The sequence below is a fragment of the Hippoglossus stenolepis genome, chromosome 8 (assembly GCF_022539355.2).
Source record: "Hippoglossus stenolepis isolate QCI-W04-F060 chromosome 8, HSTE1.2, whole genome shotgun sequence".
Taxonomy (NCBI): Eukaryota; Metazoa; Chordata; class Actinopteri; order Pleuronectiformes; family Pleuronectidae; genus Hippoglossus; species Hippoglossus stenolepis.
In genome coordinates, this window is record NC_061490.1 from 18,048,324 (window position 1) to 18,068,112 (window position 19,789).

The window sequence follows — 19,789 nt, forward strand, 5'->3', positions numbered from 1 at the left end:
AGGGGACGGGGAAGAACTGACGCCTGTTACAAATGTGGCAAAATTGGACATTGGGCAAGGGAGTGCCCTGGGAATTGACAAGCGGTGGAGCTGGGGACAGTGAAGGATTCATCTGGTGCGGACGCTGAGATGGAGAGAGAGTTTCAACCTACACATCACTATCACTATGTCTACTCAGATACTACTGATTTTGTAGTAGACAAGTGTCAGAAGGTTTTACAGCCAACTTTGTGTTGTGAGTGGTGTACTATGTGAATATTTTTGTCCTTTAAGAAAGATTTGTAAACCCCACAGAGAGAAATCACATTTGTGAATTTGAGCAATGCAAATAAACTTTGATTGATTGACTTGATTGAAGTGATGCTGTCTTTTTAATACTAATGTGTGAAGTTGTCGAGCTATTATTTCATGTATCGTAGAAAAAAATCATACGAAATGAATGTGATTATTGAAATTTTATATCTCCATCTTGTTGAGATGACACTAATCGAATTTGAAGTTGATCTGATGAAAGCCCTAAAAGGAGTATGTCAAAGGAAAAATGTCTAAAATGGTCAAAATGGCCGCTAAAGCCAAAATGGCGGGCTTCCTGTTTTGTCTAGCATATCTATCCAAGATACTTTTTTGTTTGTTATGAAAAGACACATGGCCCTACTCAATATGAAGTTGATCTGATGAAAGCCCTGGGACAAGTTCGTCAAAGTAAAAATGTGGAAAATGGCCAAAATGGTCACTAAATCCAAAATGGCGGGCTTCCTGTTTTGTTTTTCCCAATTCACCTCCAGACTTTTTTGTGTGTCTGGTCATGATACACGTGTGTCCCGATCTTTGTGAAGATCTGTGAAAGCTAACTGAGGGGCTTTTCCTTAGATGGCGCTGTTGAGCCATTTTGCCACGCCCATTTCAAATCACTCTAGAATACAATTACTTTTTGGGGTTTTGAATTTCCTGCAAACTTTGGTATGAATTTGATGTGTTCCGTAGTGAATACATACTGTTTGGGTCATTTTTGATCCATGTGTGTAAAAGTGATATAGAGTGATATTTTTTTTTATAAAGTAAGAGGAAAAAGGAAAATAATAATTTGTGGTAATCACAAACAAGATATATTAATGGATACTTACAATATTAAATGATAAAATACATTTATTTAAAAAAATATAGCAAAGAAACACTCAGCCATGCATGAAATAAAACAGGAAATGAATACGGGTCATTTTTGACCCATGTTGTGCATTAGAATGATTCTATTTAAATAAGGATTTGTGATGATCAAAAACAAGTTAATTAGGATAACCTGAAATACTGAAAGAGGAAATTCATTCACTGCAAAGATATAGCAATTAGAAACTGAGCCGGGTCACTTTGGACCCATGTTGTGTATCAAAGGGTTAATGCCAGGACTGTGTCTTAGCAAAATCAAATGTATGCTCGCTTTCGATTTTTTTTAAGTATTCTATTCCAATGAGAATTACTTGAAACATAAGGAACTATCCAGATTTTTCTTTTAAACAGATCTTATATTTTATAACCCTAATTCAAATTCTTACCACCTCAACCCTCATTCCACCACGAGGGGTAACTGTGTTTTTTTTTTCAGCATTCCTCAAACTTGTTGCTTGCTAATACATTGAAACTCATTTAAACCTATTGTCTTTGTTGCCTTCAAATCTACATCAGTCTGAGAAGACGTCCAACTATCTGCTGTTGATTGGTGTTCAAATCTGACATCGTGGGCTCCCCTCAGAGAAACCTAACCCCAACAACAGCCTTCTAAATTCTTGGATTACATTTCCAGTAGCATGTGTGGGGCTTTGGAACTTGTACAATAGCAGTGTGCACCAATACACCAGTTTGGCTATTCACAGGAACATTTTGCCTTAATTGTCAGTCAAGTTCTGAACCAGTTCTTTTTAAGATTTCTGAGAATTTATTTTCGATGAACTGCAGGGACTGTATCCACCAGTGTTTTAAAAATACATTCTAAAAAATAAAATACTGAAATAAATACATGGGCAGAAGAGGAAGAGTGGAAAATATAAAACTAAAGGTTAAAAAACAGGATGAAAAGAACATGTCATCATTTATACCACTAAGTGGCAGTAGAGGATGAACTGTTGTAACCTCACTTGAGGAAGTGACACTGGAGCCATGTTTTATACAGTATGTTGAAGAGATCAACTCAATAAAGTGGACAATAAAAACTCTAATAAAAAATATATTTATTTAAAAAATAAGGAATAGGAAAAAAAGAGTGAATGTATGCATCTCATTAGCCCCAGTGTGCTGCTCATTGAGTGGCAGTGACTGGTGTGTTGTTTTTCATGAACATGAACATTTTCTCACCTCTTGCTTTCCTCTTCAGCTGTTGTGTGTGTTTCAGGGCTTTGTTTTCAATACATACGTTGGATGAATCAAGATGATGCTTCCAATGGAATTAAGTGTTTATGACAGGATCAAAAGAAAATCCTATGTAAGATGAGCAACCTCTGATTTAAAACTTAGATATTTTACTTGTTTTATGTCATTCAGTGAAACACAACCCACTGAAAATCATTTGACTTGCTTTTGGTTTTGCATGGCTTGCTATAATTGAACTATATTTTTTTTAAAACATATTTTCTGTAATTAATATTGTGATATCAATTCCAACTTTAGCCTTATTCACAAACACACTTCTATAAAATGTGCTGTAGAGGCTTCACAGAAAAACAGATTTCAGTACTGCCTGTTCTGAAATTACATTCTGTCTGCATGGCCTTGTGTGGTCATTTAGCTTAGTAGTGTCAAATGTATAAATACTGCAATAGGTAAGTGTTCCTGTGTGTGGAGACCCTGCAGATGTTTTGTGTGTATCTTAGCTTATATGTTAAAAGACAAATCGATTGAAACACTTTCTCTGCAGTTTATTTCCCATCATTTCCTTTATTATAAAAGTGAAGTCTGAAGTTATAATGTGTTAATGTCATTGTGATTGTCAGGGTTGGTACATTGATTACAAGGGTTACAAACTTAATTTTCATAAAAGTTGTTATTTTGGCAATTTGAATCAGTTGTGATTACAGTATTATGATTCGTAGCACTGTGTTTCCACCTGCGTCTTCCCCCTTTCTAAGTATTCTCCACCTTATCGATTGTCTCCTTGATCCAGTCGACATAGTTCTCTACTTTGGTATAATAACCCTTGAACTCCCTGTCCTTACAGGGGGGACCCCAGGACACGATACCAGCCAGATGAAACGGCCCTGTTCCTGCAGACAACGTTGGTATTACAAATGGACTCCCGCTGTCTTTTTGGCAGCTGTCCTTCCCTGTTGCTCCAGCACAGAACATGTTCTCAGTGAAAATCATGGGACTGCCAGTTGGCGTGCGAGGTGTATTCTGACACTGGCTGAGGGAGTAGACCCCGATTTCAGCGTATTTCAGCACACGAGACGTCACAAGGCTTTCCTTCCCTTCTGTCAACCCCCAGCCTGAAACTGTGCCTTGCTCATTTTCCACCAAGCCCCTGTTCACCTCCGGCAGACATATGGGAAGGAGGTTTGGGCCAAAATTCACCCTGGAGGTCAATCTGATCAGAGCAATATCATTGTCATAATTGATGCGTCCCAGAGGAAAATCACCTCTGGTGTAGCCAGGATGAATGATGATCCTCTCGCTATCCATGACCACCACATCAGACGATCTAAGTGACATTGTCCTTCCATCTACCAATCCACCATACAGGCGCAAAGAGGTTTCCTCCAACGCCTCCACGACATGAGCAGCTGTGACGGCCCATCGGTCATTGATCAGTGTTGCTCCTCCTCTAGATGGTTCTTTTATGAGAAGTTGCCAAGGTATTTCTCCCAGGTTTGCATTGCGACCTCCCAAAATCCTGCCTGCACTCGCTGGGGCGTTTTCATGCATCCCGCACACTGAAGTACACACACACAGATTCATATAATAAAGAAAACATGTTCAAATGGTAACTCTTAAATTTACAGGCCGTTAATTACGTTGTAACATGAAGAAATTACCAGGTAATTACAAATTTGAAAAATAGTAATAATAGAGTAAGTAAAATAGAAGCAGAATAGATGGGTTTAGTCAGTAATTCTACGGGAAATAATTGTTATTATAGCAGCGATATAGCCCATGTGTACGGGGTAAAACAGGGATTGTCTCTGGCTACGATTGAGTAATAACGTAATACTTTGGCAGTTACTGAGTACTTTCTCATATTTTAATTGAACAGCCATTTCTTTTATTGCTCATTAGTGATGTTTCACAGCATCATGTTCTACATAATAAATAAAGTTTTCTTTTTTCGGGGGGGATTTTAAGCTTAAGAAGCACTTAGAGGCTCTGTGCTACTGCCAGGATACAGTAAATACCCCTTTGTTTCACCTGTTTCTTCATATTACTACGTGATTAACAGCCTGTAAATTAAAGGGTTACAATCCAAATACATAAATTAATATTGCATAAAATGTGAGAATGTATTTGAAGTTGTACCTGGAGTGCATTTTGGCATCTGTGATGTTCCACTGCTTGATACCCATTTACCACCGGCACTGCAAGTGTATTTGTCTGAAAGATCGAAGAGAGGAAACAATAAGTCAGAGAACTTTGCTTGATTTAAGCGAGGGAGATGAATGTGCAAGAGAAAACCTCCAATAATCACCGTTTCCTTCCAGTGTGTAGTACTGTGAACTGCACCTCAGCTGGATCTGGCCTTTATACCGAGTGTGTGAGTTTTCTGAGTCCGTCAACTGAAGGATGCCATCTTCTGGGATGTCAGGATGACCACAATTCACAGCTATATGTAAGAAATGTAAAAGAAACTGTTAACAAAACCAAGACGTACTCCAAGATAACTCACTTTTATAAGAAAGATGTCTGACTCACGTTCACAGGGGTAACTAGGGGCCCAGATGCCTGTACTCTGGCATGTCGTCTCATACTGCAATGACAGCTTCAGGTGGCCTTGCTACATCGTGAAAATAGAACTTGATCATCTTAACACTTCTTTTAAATGTTTACCTCAAATATAGAGCTATTAAAGGTTCTTCTTCACTCACAGTATTCACAATATGGCCAAGATCACAGGCTACTGTCACTGTCTGACCCGGTTCATACTCTGGTTGCTGAGGAGTCACAGTGGAGTGGGAGGTGGCCACTGCTTGACAGACCTTTCCTGCGATGAACATGTCAGAGAGCGAATTAGTGACGAGCAAACGTCAAATAGCAAATGTTCTTTTCACCACTAAGGCAAAGATAAAGACGCCACAGCACCTCTGGTCTTGAAGTGCAAGGTGAAGCCTTTGTTGGTGCCGAAGCCGTCGGAGGTGAAGCTGATGTTGACACGATGTGAGTGAGTAAGGAAGGGAGACGGGGGAGGCGTGTGCCCGCAGAACGGTCCCATAATCCCAGAGGGGGTCTCAATCTGCAGACAAAACAAGGCAATGTGTGAGCCCTGACGTCCTCTCTGCTCCTTTCACTGGGGTGAAACATGCAGATGTATGTGTGTCATCCAACATCAACAGGAAAGATGTAAAATACAGAATAAATCCATGATCTACGTAGCACACAGTAAAATATCTTTTATGCATGACAGGTAGAATCAGGTAAATTGAGATAAACTCAGTCCAGTGGAGGGACTGTGCAAGGAGACATGTGATTGAGGACATCACGGGTACGTTTCATAGCAGCTGTACCCAAAGGAAGACGTTCTTCCAAAATGTGTGACACAGAGATACTGAAATGATCAAAATAGGATGTGAACCTAATATGTGAAATCCACGATTTCGACATTTTAGTCTGTACTTCCTCTTTGTTCGCTGCTCAGTTAAAAGTTAAAGGTTTTCGCAGAAACACGCTTTTATTCACAGTATGTTTTCTGACTCAGCACGTACCCTCAGTGCGTCTATGCATTGACCATCAGGGCTCTGCTCCACATCAAACACCCCAGAGAAGTGCAGCTCCAGCTGCAGGTGGGCCTCCACAGACAGGGTGTACCGACAGTCTGCGTTCTCCGCATACAAACCAGGCCAGGAGGGACTGGATATGTCCCCTTTGTTCAGTCCTGACAGATCTTTGCCACAACTCACTGTGTTGAAGATAAATTAATTGTTATCATCATTTGAATCGACATTAACACAATCATACACATCCTTCTTTTCTCATCCTTCTCTTTCTCCACCTCCTGACTCCCTGCTTCTGCTTCCTCTGGTTCTCACTTCATGTTTCAGTTTTGTTCCGTCTTCCTTGACTTGTCTCCACTGTTTCTGTCAATTGTCTTCTAATAAAAATAATAATAATAATAATAATAATAATAATAATCAGAATAAGGTTATTTGCACCAGTGCAAGTGTGGTTGTCCGTGCCCAGGTGGTAACCATGGCGACAGGAGCATCTGTACCGTCCGATGATGTTGTGGCAGAACTGGCTGCATTCGTTTTCTGGGTCTTCCTCACATTCGTCAAAGTCTGAAAGAATAAATTGACTAAAGGTCAAATGTAGAAAATAAAGAGCGATTACACAACACTTTAATTATTTGATACACATCTTACAGTGATTCCACAGCCATACTGATAATTGCAGGCTATTTAATCTTTGTGTTAAAGGTCAACACTGGACAGCTTTATCCAAACATGACAGTTAGTCAGTCTCAGCAGAATAAAACCAGAGGTTTTCCTTTTTCATTTGGAACTGACACTATATATTCAAGTATAAAGGTATTACGTACAAACTGCATGAAGTACATTTACAAATGTGATTGTAAAGCACAATATTTGATTGTTTTTTGTAGAGATACCAGCATAACAAATACAAAATATGCCTGGTCAGACATCGGCGAGTACGTAAATCTATGTACACACACAAAGTAAACTCTCCAAACGGGGACAATTTAAAAAACACACTAAAATACAATGGACTTTGGTTGGAAGGACACAACTGGAACTTGGATTTCTTTCTCTGCGTCTCACCTTTCACACTGTAAAAGCCTTTGAAGCCTCTGTGCCTCTTGATGTTTGAGTAGTCTGAGTGGAAAGAGAGAGAGAGACAGCCGCCCGGGTAGGAGACAAGCGAGGGATTTACCACGGACTGGAGCTCCTTAAAGTCCCTTTGGCCACACAGAACAGAAATCAGGTTTCCATTTGAAAAGACCTAGAATTAAGAGACGGCAGATGAAATCATAAAATTAGAGGGTGTAATCGCAGAAGTCTTCATTTATTTATGAGAATTTTGACTTCATCTTGACCCCTGACCTTCACGGCATCGTTTTCACAGTCCTGGCTGTCCTCCAGGTCCAGGTGGACGATCCTGATGGAGAGGGTGTAACCTTCACTGGCACACCTGCTCCAGTTCATACTGGCGTGGGGCTGGTATCCAATGGGATACCCCGGAGACTCCACCCATCCCAGCAGCATGCAGCGGGCCGGGTGGGAGAGAAGAAGAAGCAGGAGACTGGAGGGATGTAAAGAAAATTTCACGGAGAAAGGGAGAAGGTGTGAAGAGCATAAAGTCAGGAAAGAAAACATTAGTGTAGAATTTAAAGTGAGGGACAGAGAAAGTTAACCGCGCATCAAACAAACATAAACGAAACCATAACGCAACTGGAAAAGCAGCCAGAAGAGCGCAAACCTTCGTCATGGCCCAACATACTCCTGAAATTCAACCTCCAAATTGCACACACTCATAGATATAAGTTCCCTAAATATTCTCTGGGAAATTGGTGAAAGTGTCAAAAAATAAAAAAAAGCACAATGTCTCGCAATGTTAAAGAAAGAGAAACAAAATTCCTGGATCTGCCCCCTGATCCATATCTGCACCAACATTGAGAGGCTTCTCCCGTGACCCAAACTGCATTCTTCCACAAAGATTTGTGAACAGTTTTGAGTCACGCTGCTAAATAACAGACGGGCGAACAAACGTGGCTGAAAACATAACATTAACAACATGCATGTACTCAGAGTCTATCGCAAAACCACTATGATTCAGTAAGCATCTGTTCTATATTATTCAAATATAATATATGACACCCACCTCAATCTTAACATTGTGATCCCATCAAATCTCTTCTCAAATAAAAGACTACCTCAACATTTCACCTTCCCCTTTTCATATTAATTTAATTTCCATCTCTCCTACTGGCCCGCTGTCCCCTTCCTGTCTCAATCACATTTTGCATCCATAAGCATTTATAAATCTATTCGTAGATTGTTTTGTGCGTTTGCAGTGAGGAGGGAGGGAGTTGGCATTTGCAGCGAAGCAGACCGCCGAGCCCAAAAACTTTTCAGATGCAGTCTCTCTCTGCGATTTTGGCTCAATAACTTTCCTGCTCCGTGAGTCAAAGGTTCAGCTGAAACAATGGAGATGGAGTTTAAGGAAAGGGTGTGCTGAAGACAGGAAACGTCCTATTGTGCTGCAGCTATGGAAACACACACACACACACACACACACACACACACACACACACACACACACACACACACACACACACACACACACACACACACACACACACACACACACACACACACACACAGTCATCTCTCCATGACATCAGATGACATAACTTTGACATATATTGATTTCCTGGAGGCTTACCGTAATCTTAACCATAGTTAAGGCCATGGTTAACCCTAACCCAGTACTTTCCTAACACTTAACCTAACCTTAACCTAACCTTAACCTTAACCTTAACCTGATCTAACTTAAACCTAAACCAAACCTAACCTTAAAATTGTCTTCACCTTAAAATGTGATGATTTACATACATTTACATACACACGCACACAATCTCACAGTAAGAGGGCTAGGGCAGGAAGGAAGTGAGGAGAGACAGAGAGAGAGAGACAGAGAGAGAGAGAGAGAGAGAGAGAGAGAGAGAGAGAGAGACAGAGAGACAGAGGAGATGGAGGGGGAAAACAGCAGATGAGGGTCACTGGGGTTTTCCACCGTGTAGGATCAGAGAAGACATGAGAAGTAGGTAAGACAGAGAACAGGGGAAACACAGTAGTCACAGAGAGAGAGAGAGATTATACGGCAGGAAGAGAGTGGCGACAGAAGATCACGAGCACTGAATGAGTGCAGAAGAAGAAGTGAAGCAGAGATTTCACTGATCGGCGACAACATAAACATCAGAGGTCTGGAGCAGGCTTCGAGTGTGTAGGCACACATTCGACTTTTCACACACAGGAGGTGGGCCAGTCAAATGGGCTGCAAATGATTGAGATGAACTGCCCAACTGAGGACAAGTACCTAAAAGATGGAAGATGCTGTGATCGCTGTCCTGCAGGTCAGTCACTAACTTTTCTTTTCTCTTTGGACGATGAACATATTTATAGGTCTGTGTAAACCATGCAGCAGAGCCCGCTGTGTGTCTGATCTGTAAAACTATATTCAGCTTTTCTCTGCACCTCATATTCTGTATTAACGTCACCGTCTCTACGTCACACTTCTCATCAGGGACGTATATGCAGGCTGGTTGTGACGGCACAAAGAGGACTAAGTGTGATAAATGTCGACATGGGTATTACATGGCCACTAAAAATCACATGAAGGATTGTCAACGCTGCAAAGAGTGCAGTTCCAGTAAGTCATTCACTGTTGTATTTACACACACACACACACACACACACACACACACACACACACACACACACACACACACACACACACACACACACACACACACACACACACTGTTTCTGTCATCATGCAAAACAAAAGCATAGTGTCTTTCCTCCACCCTCCTTGCCCAAACTCGATTGAAATAAATCAATTAAATATACTTAATTTATTGTGTAAGTCTAGCTCTGTTGACTCACATTTCTAAGGCAGCAAGGGAGACAATGTTTTCGGGCAGGCAGGTCGGTTAGTGACAGACAGGCCAGTGAGTCATTTCAATCGGATTTCGAATGAAATGATTGGTCGTGTTTTTTACAATCCTGAAAAGGCAACAGACAAAAGCTTTTTCAGATTACTTTGTTTATTGATCCTGACATGAAGAGGATTTCAAACAATAAGATGAAAAGTGTTTCAGAAACAAATGACCAACCCTTCCTTTAACTTTATCTGTGTAGCCAAACATTACAAGTCATTCTCAGAAGACTTTACAACATCCATCCATTATCTACACTGCTTGTCCTTTGAGAGGGATTTTATGACATGTAGAATTTTTTTCCCAAGGATGGATGATTCATATTATTTAATGGGGCTGCTAGACACAGGCCCAGGGGCCCCAGAGGTCAGGGGTCTTTCCTGGACCAGAACCTCTGTGCGAAAGTAATAAAACCACTACTAGAACGGAAATATTTTTGAAATCACAACAGCAATATTCACATCACAGGAGCTTAGCAACAGCTAAGGTAAAATGTGTTATAAATAATGAACGGTGGTGCAACAGAGATGCTCCGACATACAAAGCACACTCTCAAGACATAAGAGAACAAGGTGGTTTGATGCAGAAACCAGAAAAAAATCACATCGTCATACTTTTTATACAAATATTTCATAAATCAGCCCTGGATGCAAAACAACTACAGAGACACAAAACATGAAACTGATTCATAACAAGCATAAAAAGACACAAAGAAGGTACAAACCAGCTTCATAGACAAAACAGCCCCACAATAGAAGAGACACAAAATAACCACAACGACTCATGAAACAACCAGGGGAAACACAACATTTTTTCATCATCAACACCCATGGATTTTTATCTCTGACATTTGTGAGAATAGGCATTTTTCCACATTTTCCATATATGCGCTCCACTGAGTCCCATTCGCGTTTACCTTTTACTTTCACCAGAAAGACATTTAGGAGAACAGAGGACTGGTCTGTCTTCAACAGCCAACACTCTTTAACTTTAACACACTGTTAAAGTTTCTCTGTGACACTTTCAGACAACAACCAGAGGAATTCCAAAGACTGTTCAGCTGCAGAGGACACGGAGTGCGAGTGTGAGACTGGTTTCTACTGTAGTAATGACAAGTGTGAGCACTGCCAGCCAGTGACCCAGTGTCCTGTGGGTGAAGGAGTGCGGGTTTCAGGTGGGGAAAATAAATAACCATAAACTTTAGCGAGCATTTGCATCATTTCATACAGTACAGCACTAAGTGTCAGTGGAAATGACACCACGTCTTATTCCCTCCTGCAGCCAATCACACCAATGATACCATCTGTGCTCCTTGTGAGGAGGGGACCTACAGCAACGTAACAGATTTCATCTCACACTGTAAAACACACACCAGGTAGGACGCTGTCTCCTCTCTTACTAATTTCACTTATTATATCGTATTGGTCTTTTTATACATCCCTGAGAGAAACATGCCCGATTTAACAACACTTTTCGTTTGTCATTTCCAGATGTCGGGAATTAGGCAGAGAGCTGATATTTCAGGGAACCCAAACAACCAATTCCGTCTGCAGTGACGTTTTACCTCGTAAGTCCACAGTTCTAACGCCATAATATTGTTTCTTCTCTTCAGATCTCAACATCTTTTTGGTTTGGAAAGGAAATGAATTTGTGCAGTGTGGCGTATGTTCCTTTTCTAAGAGACTCCTGTTGAGTTATTGACTGAGTTCCTGTTGACCCTCAGTTCCTATCGGTCATATGAGCAGGTTACTGAGAGAGGAAGTAGAAGTGAGACGGATCTCAAATCTGTGCGAAGCAAAAGATTCATGTGATGCACTCGATGGAGTTAAAGAGGATTCACACTGATGCTTCATGAGAGGAGTATAATGAACCAGAACAGTCCCTTTATGAAACAACATTTAAATTCACTAGATCCGGATTTTTATTTGGATCTCATGGATATCAAGATCTATGAATTATTTTCTGAGAAATCAATCAAACTGCTCAATTTTCAAAAAAAGTGACAAAAATCCTGGATAATAGTTAATAGAGGTAATAAACACTTATATCGGATGCAATATCTATACTGCTTATCTTTTGAGGGTCGTGGGGGAGCTGGAGCCGATCCCAGTTGATATTGGACGAGAGGGGATATCATATTCCCCACACAGAAAGACCCCAGCCTATAAGATTAAATAACATTAGATCACATAACACTGTGTTAAATCGCTTCACAGGGGAAAGAGTGTGGTTTTCATACAACCACAATTTACCAGTAACTCAACAAAATAGAAACTGAATGAGCACTCGTTGCTGAGGAAAATGCATAAAGCTTTTTTTTTGTCATTTCCAAGTCCTTTTGATTATATACAGAGGAAACAAGCTATATTTTGCTAAACACTCGCTTCCTCTCAACATTCACCAGAAGTTACAGTTTATCGTGTTGTCTCTCGTCCTCAGGTTGTTCCTGGATGCTGCCCGCAGGCCTGTGGTCAGGACTCTTGTTGACGGCACTTGTCCTGCTCGCTGTTGTCGTCTGCTGGAGGGCAAAGCGCAAATCGCTCAGAGCAGGTGTGTGCAAAGTTTTGTCACCTTTGTTCTCGTACTTTTAAAAGAAAGAAAAAAGTCTTCCTGACAAAGCGGTGTTCAGACACAAAGGCCATAACAACACATGCTGTCAGCCACAACTGTGACATGCATTAAGTCACATAATCAGCCACTGCTCGTGTATCCCCCCTCCCACTGTTTCCTGTACAGTGAATATGAAAACAATAAAACTCTAAATGAGATCAAATTCAATTTACACAGCACATTTTCTCATATTATTGGGAATAAAGTGTTGCCTTGGGTTATATTTCGGCGCAAAAGCAGAACATTTAGGTTTTATTTCGCAGCCGTGTAATGTGATGTTAGACGAGCCTGTTATGAGTGTGACTAACTGAAAGGGGGAAACCACATCCTGTACATATTCAGCCTGACACACTTATTGGGCAAAATGTGACGCACACTTCACAGACAGCCAACTCATAATGAGAAACAATTTGTGCGAAAGTGGCACAGTCCCACAATTGAATGTTGTTCGCTGACGTGCTTGCTGTGAATTACTGTATTTCCAGTGAAGCAATGTGCCAACACTGGAATTTACACATGAAATACGATACAAGTGTGGGGTTCTGTCAGTAATGACCACGAACCACCTAAAGGGCTCCTGAGTTTCTCACGTCTTGAGGCTGTTGCTCACTTTCACCCCTTTTCGACCAAGTTGAACCTGGTTCTGAGTTGGTTCAACTTTAAAGAACCAGTTTGTTTTTCCACAAGCTAGAGCCGCCATAGAGCTGCGTCATCACGCCACGGTATACGTCTCTGATTTCCCTGCAACACAAGCCTGGACATCAAGAACAGCATCAACAAAAGCTAGACTCCAGCTTCTCTTTTCAGTTTTGTTTAAAAATATATTCTTTTATATCTTTGCAGACTACACAAGCTCTGTTTATTTTTCTAATGGTATAACAATCACGACCCCAGCCACTGACACGTAAGGTTTTTTTTCTGCCAGACCAGCAAATTGTTGGCAACCACAAAGTATACATAGGCCCAAAAAAATTCCATGGCTGTTTGACCACATGAACGACTGAAAAGTGTGTTGTTCTGCGGGGGAACAACAATATACTTACACATTGGAATCTGTTGCAGCCTGATGAGTCAAATCCGACTTTAGCCTCGTCCTCTGGAAACTTTCTCAAGTCAGCAGGAGACGATTCTTTAATAGCAAGCACAACGTTTTCAGTTTGGACTTAATACATATTTTCATTGGAGCACCTCTGATGTGATAAGGTGGCATATTCAGTGGCTTTGAGAATAAAAGCTAAAGGCACCTTCACCAGGGAATAACCGAACAGCCTGTTCCTGCTGACCTGAGGGATCCTAACCCTAACCCTCGCAAGCAACTCAGACAAATTCAGCGGTTTCAGACCATGTAGGGCCTTTAAATATAAGCTACACTATATGACACTCAAAAGATAAAAAGCTTTTTCAGTTTGTCTTTTCTTTAGCATGTTATGTACGGTTGTCGTGGATGTAAAAGGTCTGTAAAGCCCCATATTTGCATAACGCACACCGAATGGAGGCCAACATTTCCTACGCACTCTGAGCTGCTGACTAGGGGAGTGATGTATATGTTTTTTGTACATTAGAGCATGTTAACCATTTCAAGTAATAACCCAAAATAAAGTCATGAACCTAAGTATTAGTCAACTTCAAAGAAAATCCCTTTAACACGAGTCACACTGAGCTGTGGTACATTTGAATTTTACAGCTTTATTATTTAAGAAGTATGAAAAGTTCTGCAGTGTATGAGGACCACATCGGAAAGCGTACCGGCGCTAAAAGCTGTGTCTGCTCGAGCCCGATCAGAGTAACCATTCAGACAGAAGTTGTTAACCTGCAGTTTACTTGATATGTTTGACCTTTCTGCAACAATTTATCATGGTTATAATAGGTGTCGCCTGCCTTTTCTGTGTGAAAGTCAGGTCAAGTGATCCCGTTACGGTGGAGGTGGTTCCCACAGTACTGGTGACGTCGCTGGATCTGTCTTTACCGTCCACAGAGCAGAACGGCCACTGCCAAGAGAGCTGTGTCGCGGAGGAGTGCAAGTTACCACTTTACAGGACAGGTGATAAATCCTTAACACGACTGCATGCACATACACACCAGATTTACAGCTTTCAATCTACTAAGTCCTTTTCCATCACAAAAGGCCAAAAGGGTGACTGACCTGCTTGTTTAGATACGTGCAATAATGATGAGGATGATGAGGCGTCCACTTGTTCCCAATAATATGTGATTTATTTACTTACAGTCCGGTGGGTTTTAAATCCAACTAAGTGCATCACCTTCCTATTTTACAAACATAAACCAAAACCAATCAAATCCCATCGGATTATATTACCTTGAGCTCTATTTACAGCGGCACCGTTTCCTCCAGCTGGTGGGAGGGACACAAAACAAAAACTAAAATGGTTGTTACTATTAAAGATGTCGATAAGAGAGAGAAGATGGGGTATGACACACTTCACTTGAAACCCTGAGCCCCAAAATGTACACACTAATAGATCACATACGTAAATCCTGCAGCCATGTGTGGACTCATTGTTATGATTATGCACAGACCTTTTTGAAGATTTAAGATATACATATGGGAAACAAATTAAAGGTTCAGTTTGTGGAATTTAGTGACATCTAGTGGTGAAGTTGCATGTTGCAGCTGAATACCTCTCTCCTTACCCTCCCCTTCCAAACATGAAAGAGAACATGTGGTAACTTCATTTGTCATAAAAACTCAAAAGGTGTTTAGTTTGTCCACTTTGGGCTACTGTAAAAAAAAAAACATGGCAGCCTCCATAGAGAGGATTCGCTCCCGGTGTAAATATAAAGTATGTAAATATAAAAAGGCTCATTCTAGGGTAAACAGTTTTTTCAATTTAGATGAAACACACTAGTGAAAACATCACTAAGATTATTTTATTTTCAATTTCTGCCAATAAATCCCTTTCACCTAAATCTTACACAATGGACCTTTAAAGAGAAATCAGAATATAAAAGTTAAGAGGACATAAATACACAGTTACACCAAACACATCCAACTTGTTCCTTTCATTTGTCTCCCATTCGTATATCAGAGTGAGAAGTATATTCCTCTCTTCAGCACTAGTCTGTTTCAATCTCCCATGTCCATAAGGTCTTTCGGCTCCACTATGACACCAACACCTCACACCTCAATAAAGTGCAAACTGGGTTTCAGACGGCAGTGTGACATTACTGTGAAGGATGGTCACACGGAGTATTGATTTTCATCCTCCCCCTCCGCAGATGAAACCCTGGTCAGCTGCGATGTGGAAAGCAGCCTCCCCATAACCCTGCTGAAGGTCTCGGCTTCATTTGTTGAATCCAGTCCCAACCCTGGAGCTGCAGGATATCGCACCAGCAACTTCCACAGGACCCACTCAGAGCCCCAGGAGGACGAGTGGTGTGGCACATAACGGAGTAAAAGTTCTCGTAACAGCACGGAGGGAGTTTAGAGTCACTCTCTGGCTCGGAGATGCTGTAACTTAAAAAAAAAAAAAAAAAAACTTAAACCGTAACTATTTATACCAACAAGAAACAAAGAGTATAGGCTTTTACTTTGTGGAGATAAGGGTCGCTGATTGTTTATCGCCCCCTGCAGGACTTTCTTGAGAACTCCAATTCTTGTGACGTGACATTTTTTACAGTGAAGCTATGAGCTAAAAATCCTGACATCAAGTAACTGACAGATTTATCACATGTGCAGATTTAACTTAAGCTAAAAGCAAACACTGGTGCAGCTCTTTACTTTAACTGGAGCTTCACACTGAAAGAGGTTTTAAGCTACAGCTCAGTGTGGTCTCTATTAAGGGATATGTCTTGTTATTGTTTAATATTTTTCTTATCAACAAACCACCAAAACCGAACAAAAACTAATCCTACAAAAATTTTCGCTGTAGTCAAATTATATATGGTATTCCTCATTACCGCAATATTTTAGCTTAATTTCTGGGCAGTGGGAGGAAGTGGAGACCCGGCGTCCATCGATGAAGTCTATGCATCTCACAAGCATGATAACAAAAATTCTAAAATCATTTATCTGTTGTTGGGTTTAGACTTTTCATGGAACTTATCGACAGTAAAATATAAAATTTTACATTTCTGCATTATCCTTTCATGTAAAGTATGTTTTTGTAATGTTGCTTTAATCTAATTTAACTTATTTTGTTGCAAATTCTGATGATTTGGCCAAAATTGTTTACATTTTAACTGTTGGAAGCCAAAAAAATAAAACTCTCCTTCCTTCTTTTTAAGTTTGCTGTAATCAGACTGTTGAATTTCAGTATTAATAAAAAGCTTTAGATATGCAGCTACACCCCCCCCCCACACACACACACACACACACACACACAGACACTTGAAGCTGTAAGACGTTGAGTATATTAACATATAATATTAAAGATGGAGCACTGATGCTGACAGAAGTCTGATTTGTTTATAACACAGTAATGGGTATAGTGCAATATGAGGAAGTATGTTTGGGAATGTTTACAAGTCAAGAGTCATGCTGCTCTTCTCATTACCATCACACAGAAACAACCAACAACATAACAGCACATATTCTGTCTTATTGCTAAATTTCAAAACATTGTTGATTACATTTTCAAAAAAACGAATAAAGGTGATACACATTTTAATTCCTGCACCAAGTGCTGGACAATTTTCCGGCTAAGAATAAATTGAGGTTATACACTAAACACACACATTTCCGCTTGACTTCAATCCCCCTTCTTGAAGACTTGCTTGGCAACGATGTCCTGAACTCTCATCTCCTGCGGAGAGAGAAACAGAGGATGGAGGGGGGGGCCGAGATTAAAACAGGGGGTGGGCAGGGGGGTGGGGGGTTAGAAATGAGCAGTGGGAATCAATATGACAGTTTGGCACATGAAAAAAGAACTAAATTAGAGATACACTAACCGAGGATCGCGTCCAAAAACACCATCACACCCCCCTTCTCTCCCTCTCCTCATCCTCTGACCTTGTAATCCGTCTCCCATTCTTTTCACCGTCTACTTATCTCGTTGCTTTTTTTATAGCTCCCCCCCCGTTCTTCCTGCTCCGGCTCCCCCTCACTCACTCATTAGTCTCTCACACTGCTCCTTACTCCTTCTGTGAAATCCACCATTTTAAAGCCTGGAGCTCGCTGGTATTTCTTTCCCGAATTTCTCCTGAACGTGGACGCAGCATCAACAGTGTGTTGTTTTGTTCGGACACAAACAGAGGTATTAGAAATCCTGCGAGAGCTCTTTAGCGGAACACTGCCGATTGTTTGAAATCGTAATCCACATTGACAGATAATCTATAATCTTAAACTCTTTAACAACCCAAACTAAAAGTAGAGTGCATTCCTCCGCCAAGTCCCAGCAGTCTCCTTATGAAACCAGAGTTAAAATCAGTAGAGACATATGTTTATCTGGATCTGCACCACAATGGCCCATCCCTTCACAAAATTTAATGGAAACCAGTTCAGTAGGTTTTGTGCAATCCTTGGCGGAGACGATGAGGTCCAGTCCTCTACATTGGCATTTCATTACAAAGTGCATTGAAGAGACTTCCACTTGTCTTTGCCCTCCTTTGTTCAGTGTCTTTTTTGCCCCTTCAGGCATGCACAGGCCAGCCTATTTAAAAAAAAAAAAGACATCTTCCCACAAAGACAACATGGTGCAACAGAATACAAACTTCCAGACCTTCTCTTCAAATCCAAATAAAATGTAAATGTGGTTTTGTAAGGCGACTGTTGGGCCTCGGTTGAAATAGAGTGTCCTTCTAGTCTGCATGTTCTCTCTCACTCACCATCTTTTTCCCTTAATGCTTTTATTTTCCTTGTTCCGTATCCCCCTCCCTCCCTCCCTCCCTCCCTCTGCTTTGGCCTCTTCCTCACATCTTTTCACTTGATCTATACTCTCTTACCAAATGCAGCTTGTCTCCCTCCAGCCAGTGGGTCCAGCCTCGGCCCTCTTTCTCGCCTCTCTGCACACAGAGCAGTTTGTCTCCTTCCCAGCTCACCGTGGTCTGCAGCAGCACAGAGATGTTGTGTGTCATTAGTATGTAAAGTGGCTCACGCTTTCAACCACAAGAGCCCTTTCGTGTCGTGCTAAAGGGGTTTTTGTTTGTTTGTTATTCATGCACCGGGTTTGAAAAGCATCCTTCCTTCTCACGTCGCTCTTTGCAGGCTGAAGCAGCAGGTGGTGGTAAGAACACAAGAATAACAGCAGTAGGTTTTGCTCAGACACTCAAACTTGTGCAAACGGAGAAGTGATGCGCTATATTCACCGAACTAGGAGCCTGTGAACTTGTCCGAATAAGTCGACGTTTATATTCAACAACACACAGAAACACACAGAAACACTCACCTGACACAAGCGTCCGTCCACTGGCCCCAGGTCTTCAGTAAACTCTTCTCCGATCGTGAAATCCATGTTGAAGTTCTTGAAGGTGGTGACCGTGCGGATCTTCATGGCCCCTGAAGCCGGGTCATGGGTGATTTCTTTACTCGGCTTCAAGAGACACACGATCTTCCTCAGAGCAAAGTTTATATCTGAGAGAAGATAGAGACACTTTTAATTCAACACAGGCCAGAAGCTAAACGTGATCTTGTTAAAGGGGAGCTTTGTTCGACACTGACAGTGTAAACACAATAACCCTGTGTGTGTCCGGGGTCATGTAAAGGACATGGTTCAGATTTCATTACACTAGTGTGATGAGGCAGATGAGATCATTTATAGAAGATGAAGAACAACTCAAAGTAACTGAGCAGTAGAACATACGAGCTTGATTAAAACGCAGCGCAGCGGAGTGGCTGTTTAAGAAATGGAGGATCTCTTCTACTGGACTTGTATTAGTCAACATGACGAGTTTGACTTGTTGCAGATGTTCCAAAAAAAGCTTCTCAGAGGCGACTCAAATGAAATCTTACCCAAAGCTGCGAGGTACGTGTCCATATTCTGCTGCTCCACCATATGAAACGTGCCGGAGTAATTAGGTTTGGACATGTTGCTGCGTTTGTTCTTTCCAAAAACACAAACAATCGCCAGACGAGCTGAAACCTTTGCTCCTCCTTCTTCTTCTTCGGGTCGAGTGAGGATCCTGCAGAGAAACACAGCCGCCCGCTCTGATTTCACTTTCACTTGCGCAACCTCTGTCTCTGTGGACAATGCCCGGACTGGATGAGGTCTGTGCGTAAAATGAGCGTCAGGACCGAAGCGTTGGCACCGCAGGCTGTGCAAGAAACTCCTCACTGTGGGTTTATGAAATCCTTTTCCACTCGGGTTTTTCCCCTTGCAGGAGCACATTCAGGGGGAGGTTCACTCATCTGTT

The 19,789-nt window shown here is 41.3% G+C and overlaps 3 protein-coding genes across 3 annotated transcripts; 1 reads left to right on the plus strand and 2 right to left on the minus strand.

Moving 5' to 3' along the window:
• Positions 1–2,905: 2,905 nt before the first annotated feature.
• On the minus strand, positions 2,906–8,188 carry LOC118113179 (complement C1s subcomponent). Its single transcript, XM_035162631.2, has 11 exons — positions 8,032–8,188; positions 7,254–7,452; positions 6,972–7,152; positions 6,345–6,470; positions 5,898–6,091; positions 5,278–5,428; positions 5,064–5,179; positions 4,891–4,972; positions 4,667–4,801; positions 4,498–4,572; positions 2,906–3,917 (listed from the first exon to the last, which is right to left on the minus strand). The coding sequence occupies exons 1-11, from the start codon at positions 8,043–8,045 to the stop codon at positions 3,112–3,114; spliced, it is 2,079 nt and encodes a 692-aa protein (XP_035018522.2). The 5' UTR covers positions 8,046–8,188; the 3' UTR covers positions 2,906–3,111.
• Positions 8,189–8,826: 638 nt separating this feature from the next.
• Positions 8,827–16,725, plus strand: LOC118113227 (tumor necrosis factor receptor superfamily member 5). The gene is made up of 8 exons (XM_035162737.2): positions 8,827–9,286; positions 9,457–9,582; positions 10,899–11,045; positions 11,153–11,246; positions 11,362–11,438; positions 12,311–12,421; positions 14,376–14,522; positions 15,719–16,725. Exons 1-8 carry the CDS (start codon positions 9,214–9,216, stop codon positions 15,886–15,888), a joined length of 945 nt encoding a protein of 314 aa, XP_035018628.1. The 5' UTR covers positions 8,827–9,213; the 3' UTR covers positions 15,889–16,725.
• A 104-nt stretch (positions 16,726–16,829) lies between these two features.
• On the minus strand, positions 16,830–19,789 carry rbp5 (retinol binding protein 1a, cellular). Its single transcript, XM_035162758.2, has 4 exons — positions 19,389–19,789; positions 18,826–19,010; positions 18,383–18,484; positions 16,830–17,244 (listed from the first exon to the last, which is right to left on the minus strand). The coding sequence occupies exons 1-4, from the start codon at positions 19,762–19,764 to the stop codon at positions 17,191–17,193; spliced, it is 717 nt and encodes a 238-aa protein (XP_035018649.2). The 5' UTR covers positions 19,765–19,789; the 3' UTR covers positions 16,830–17,190.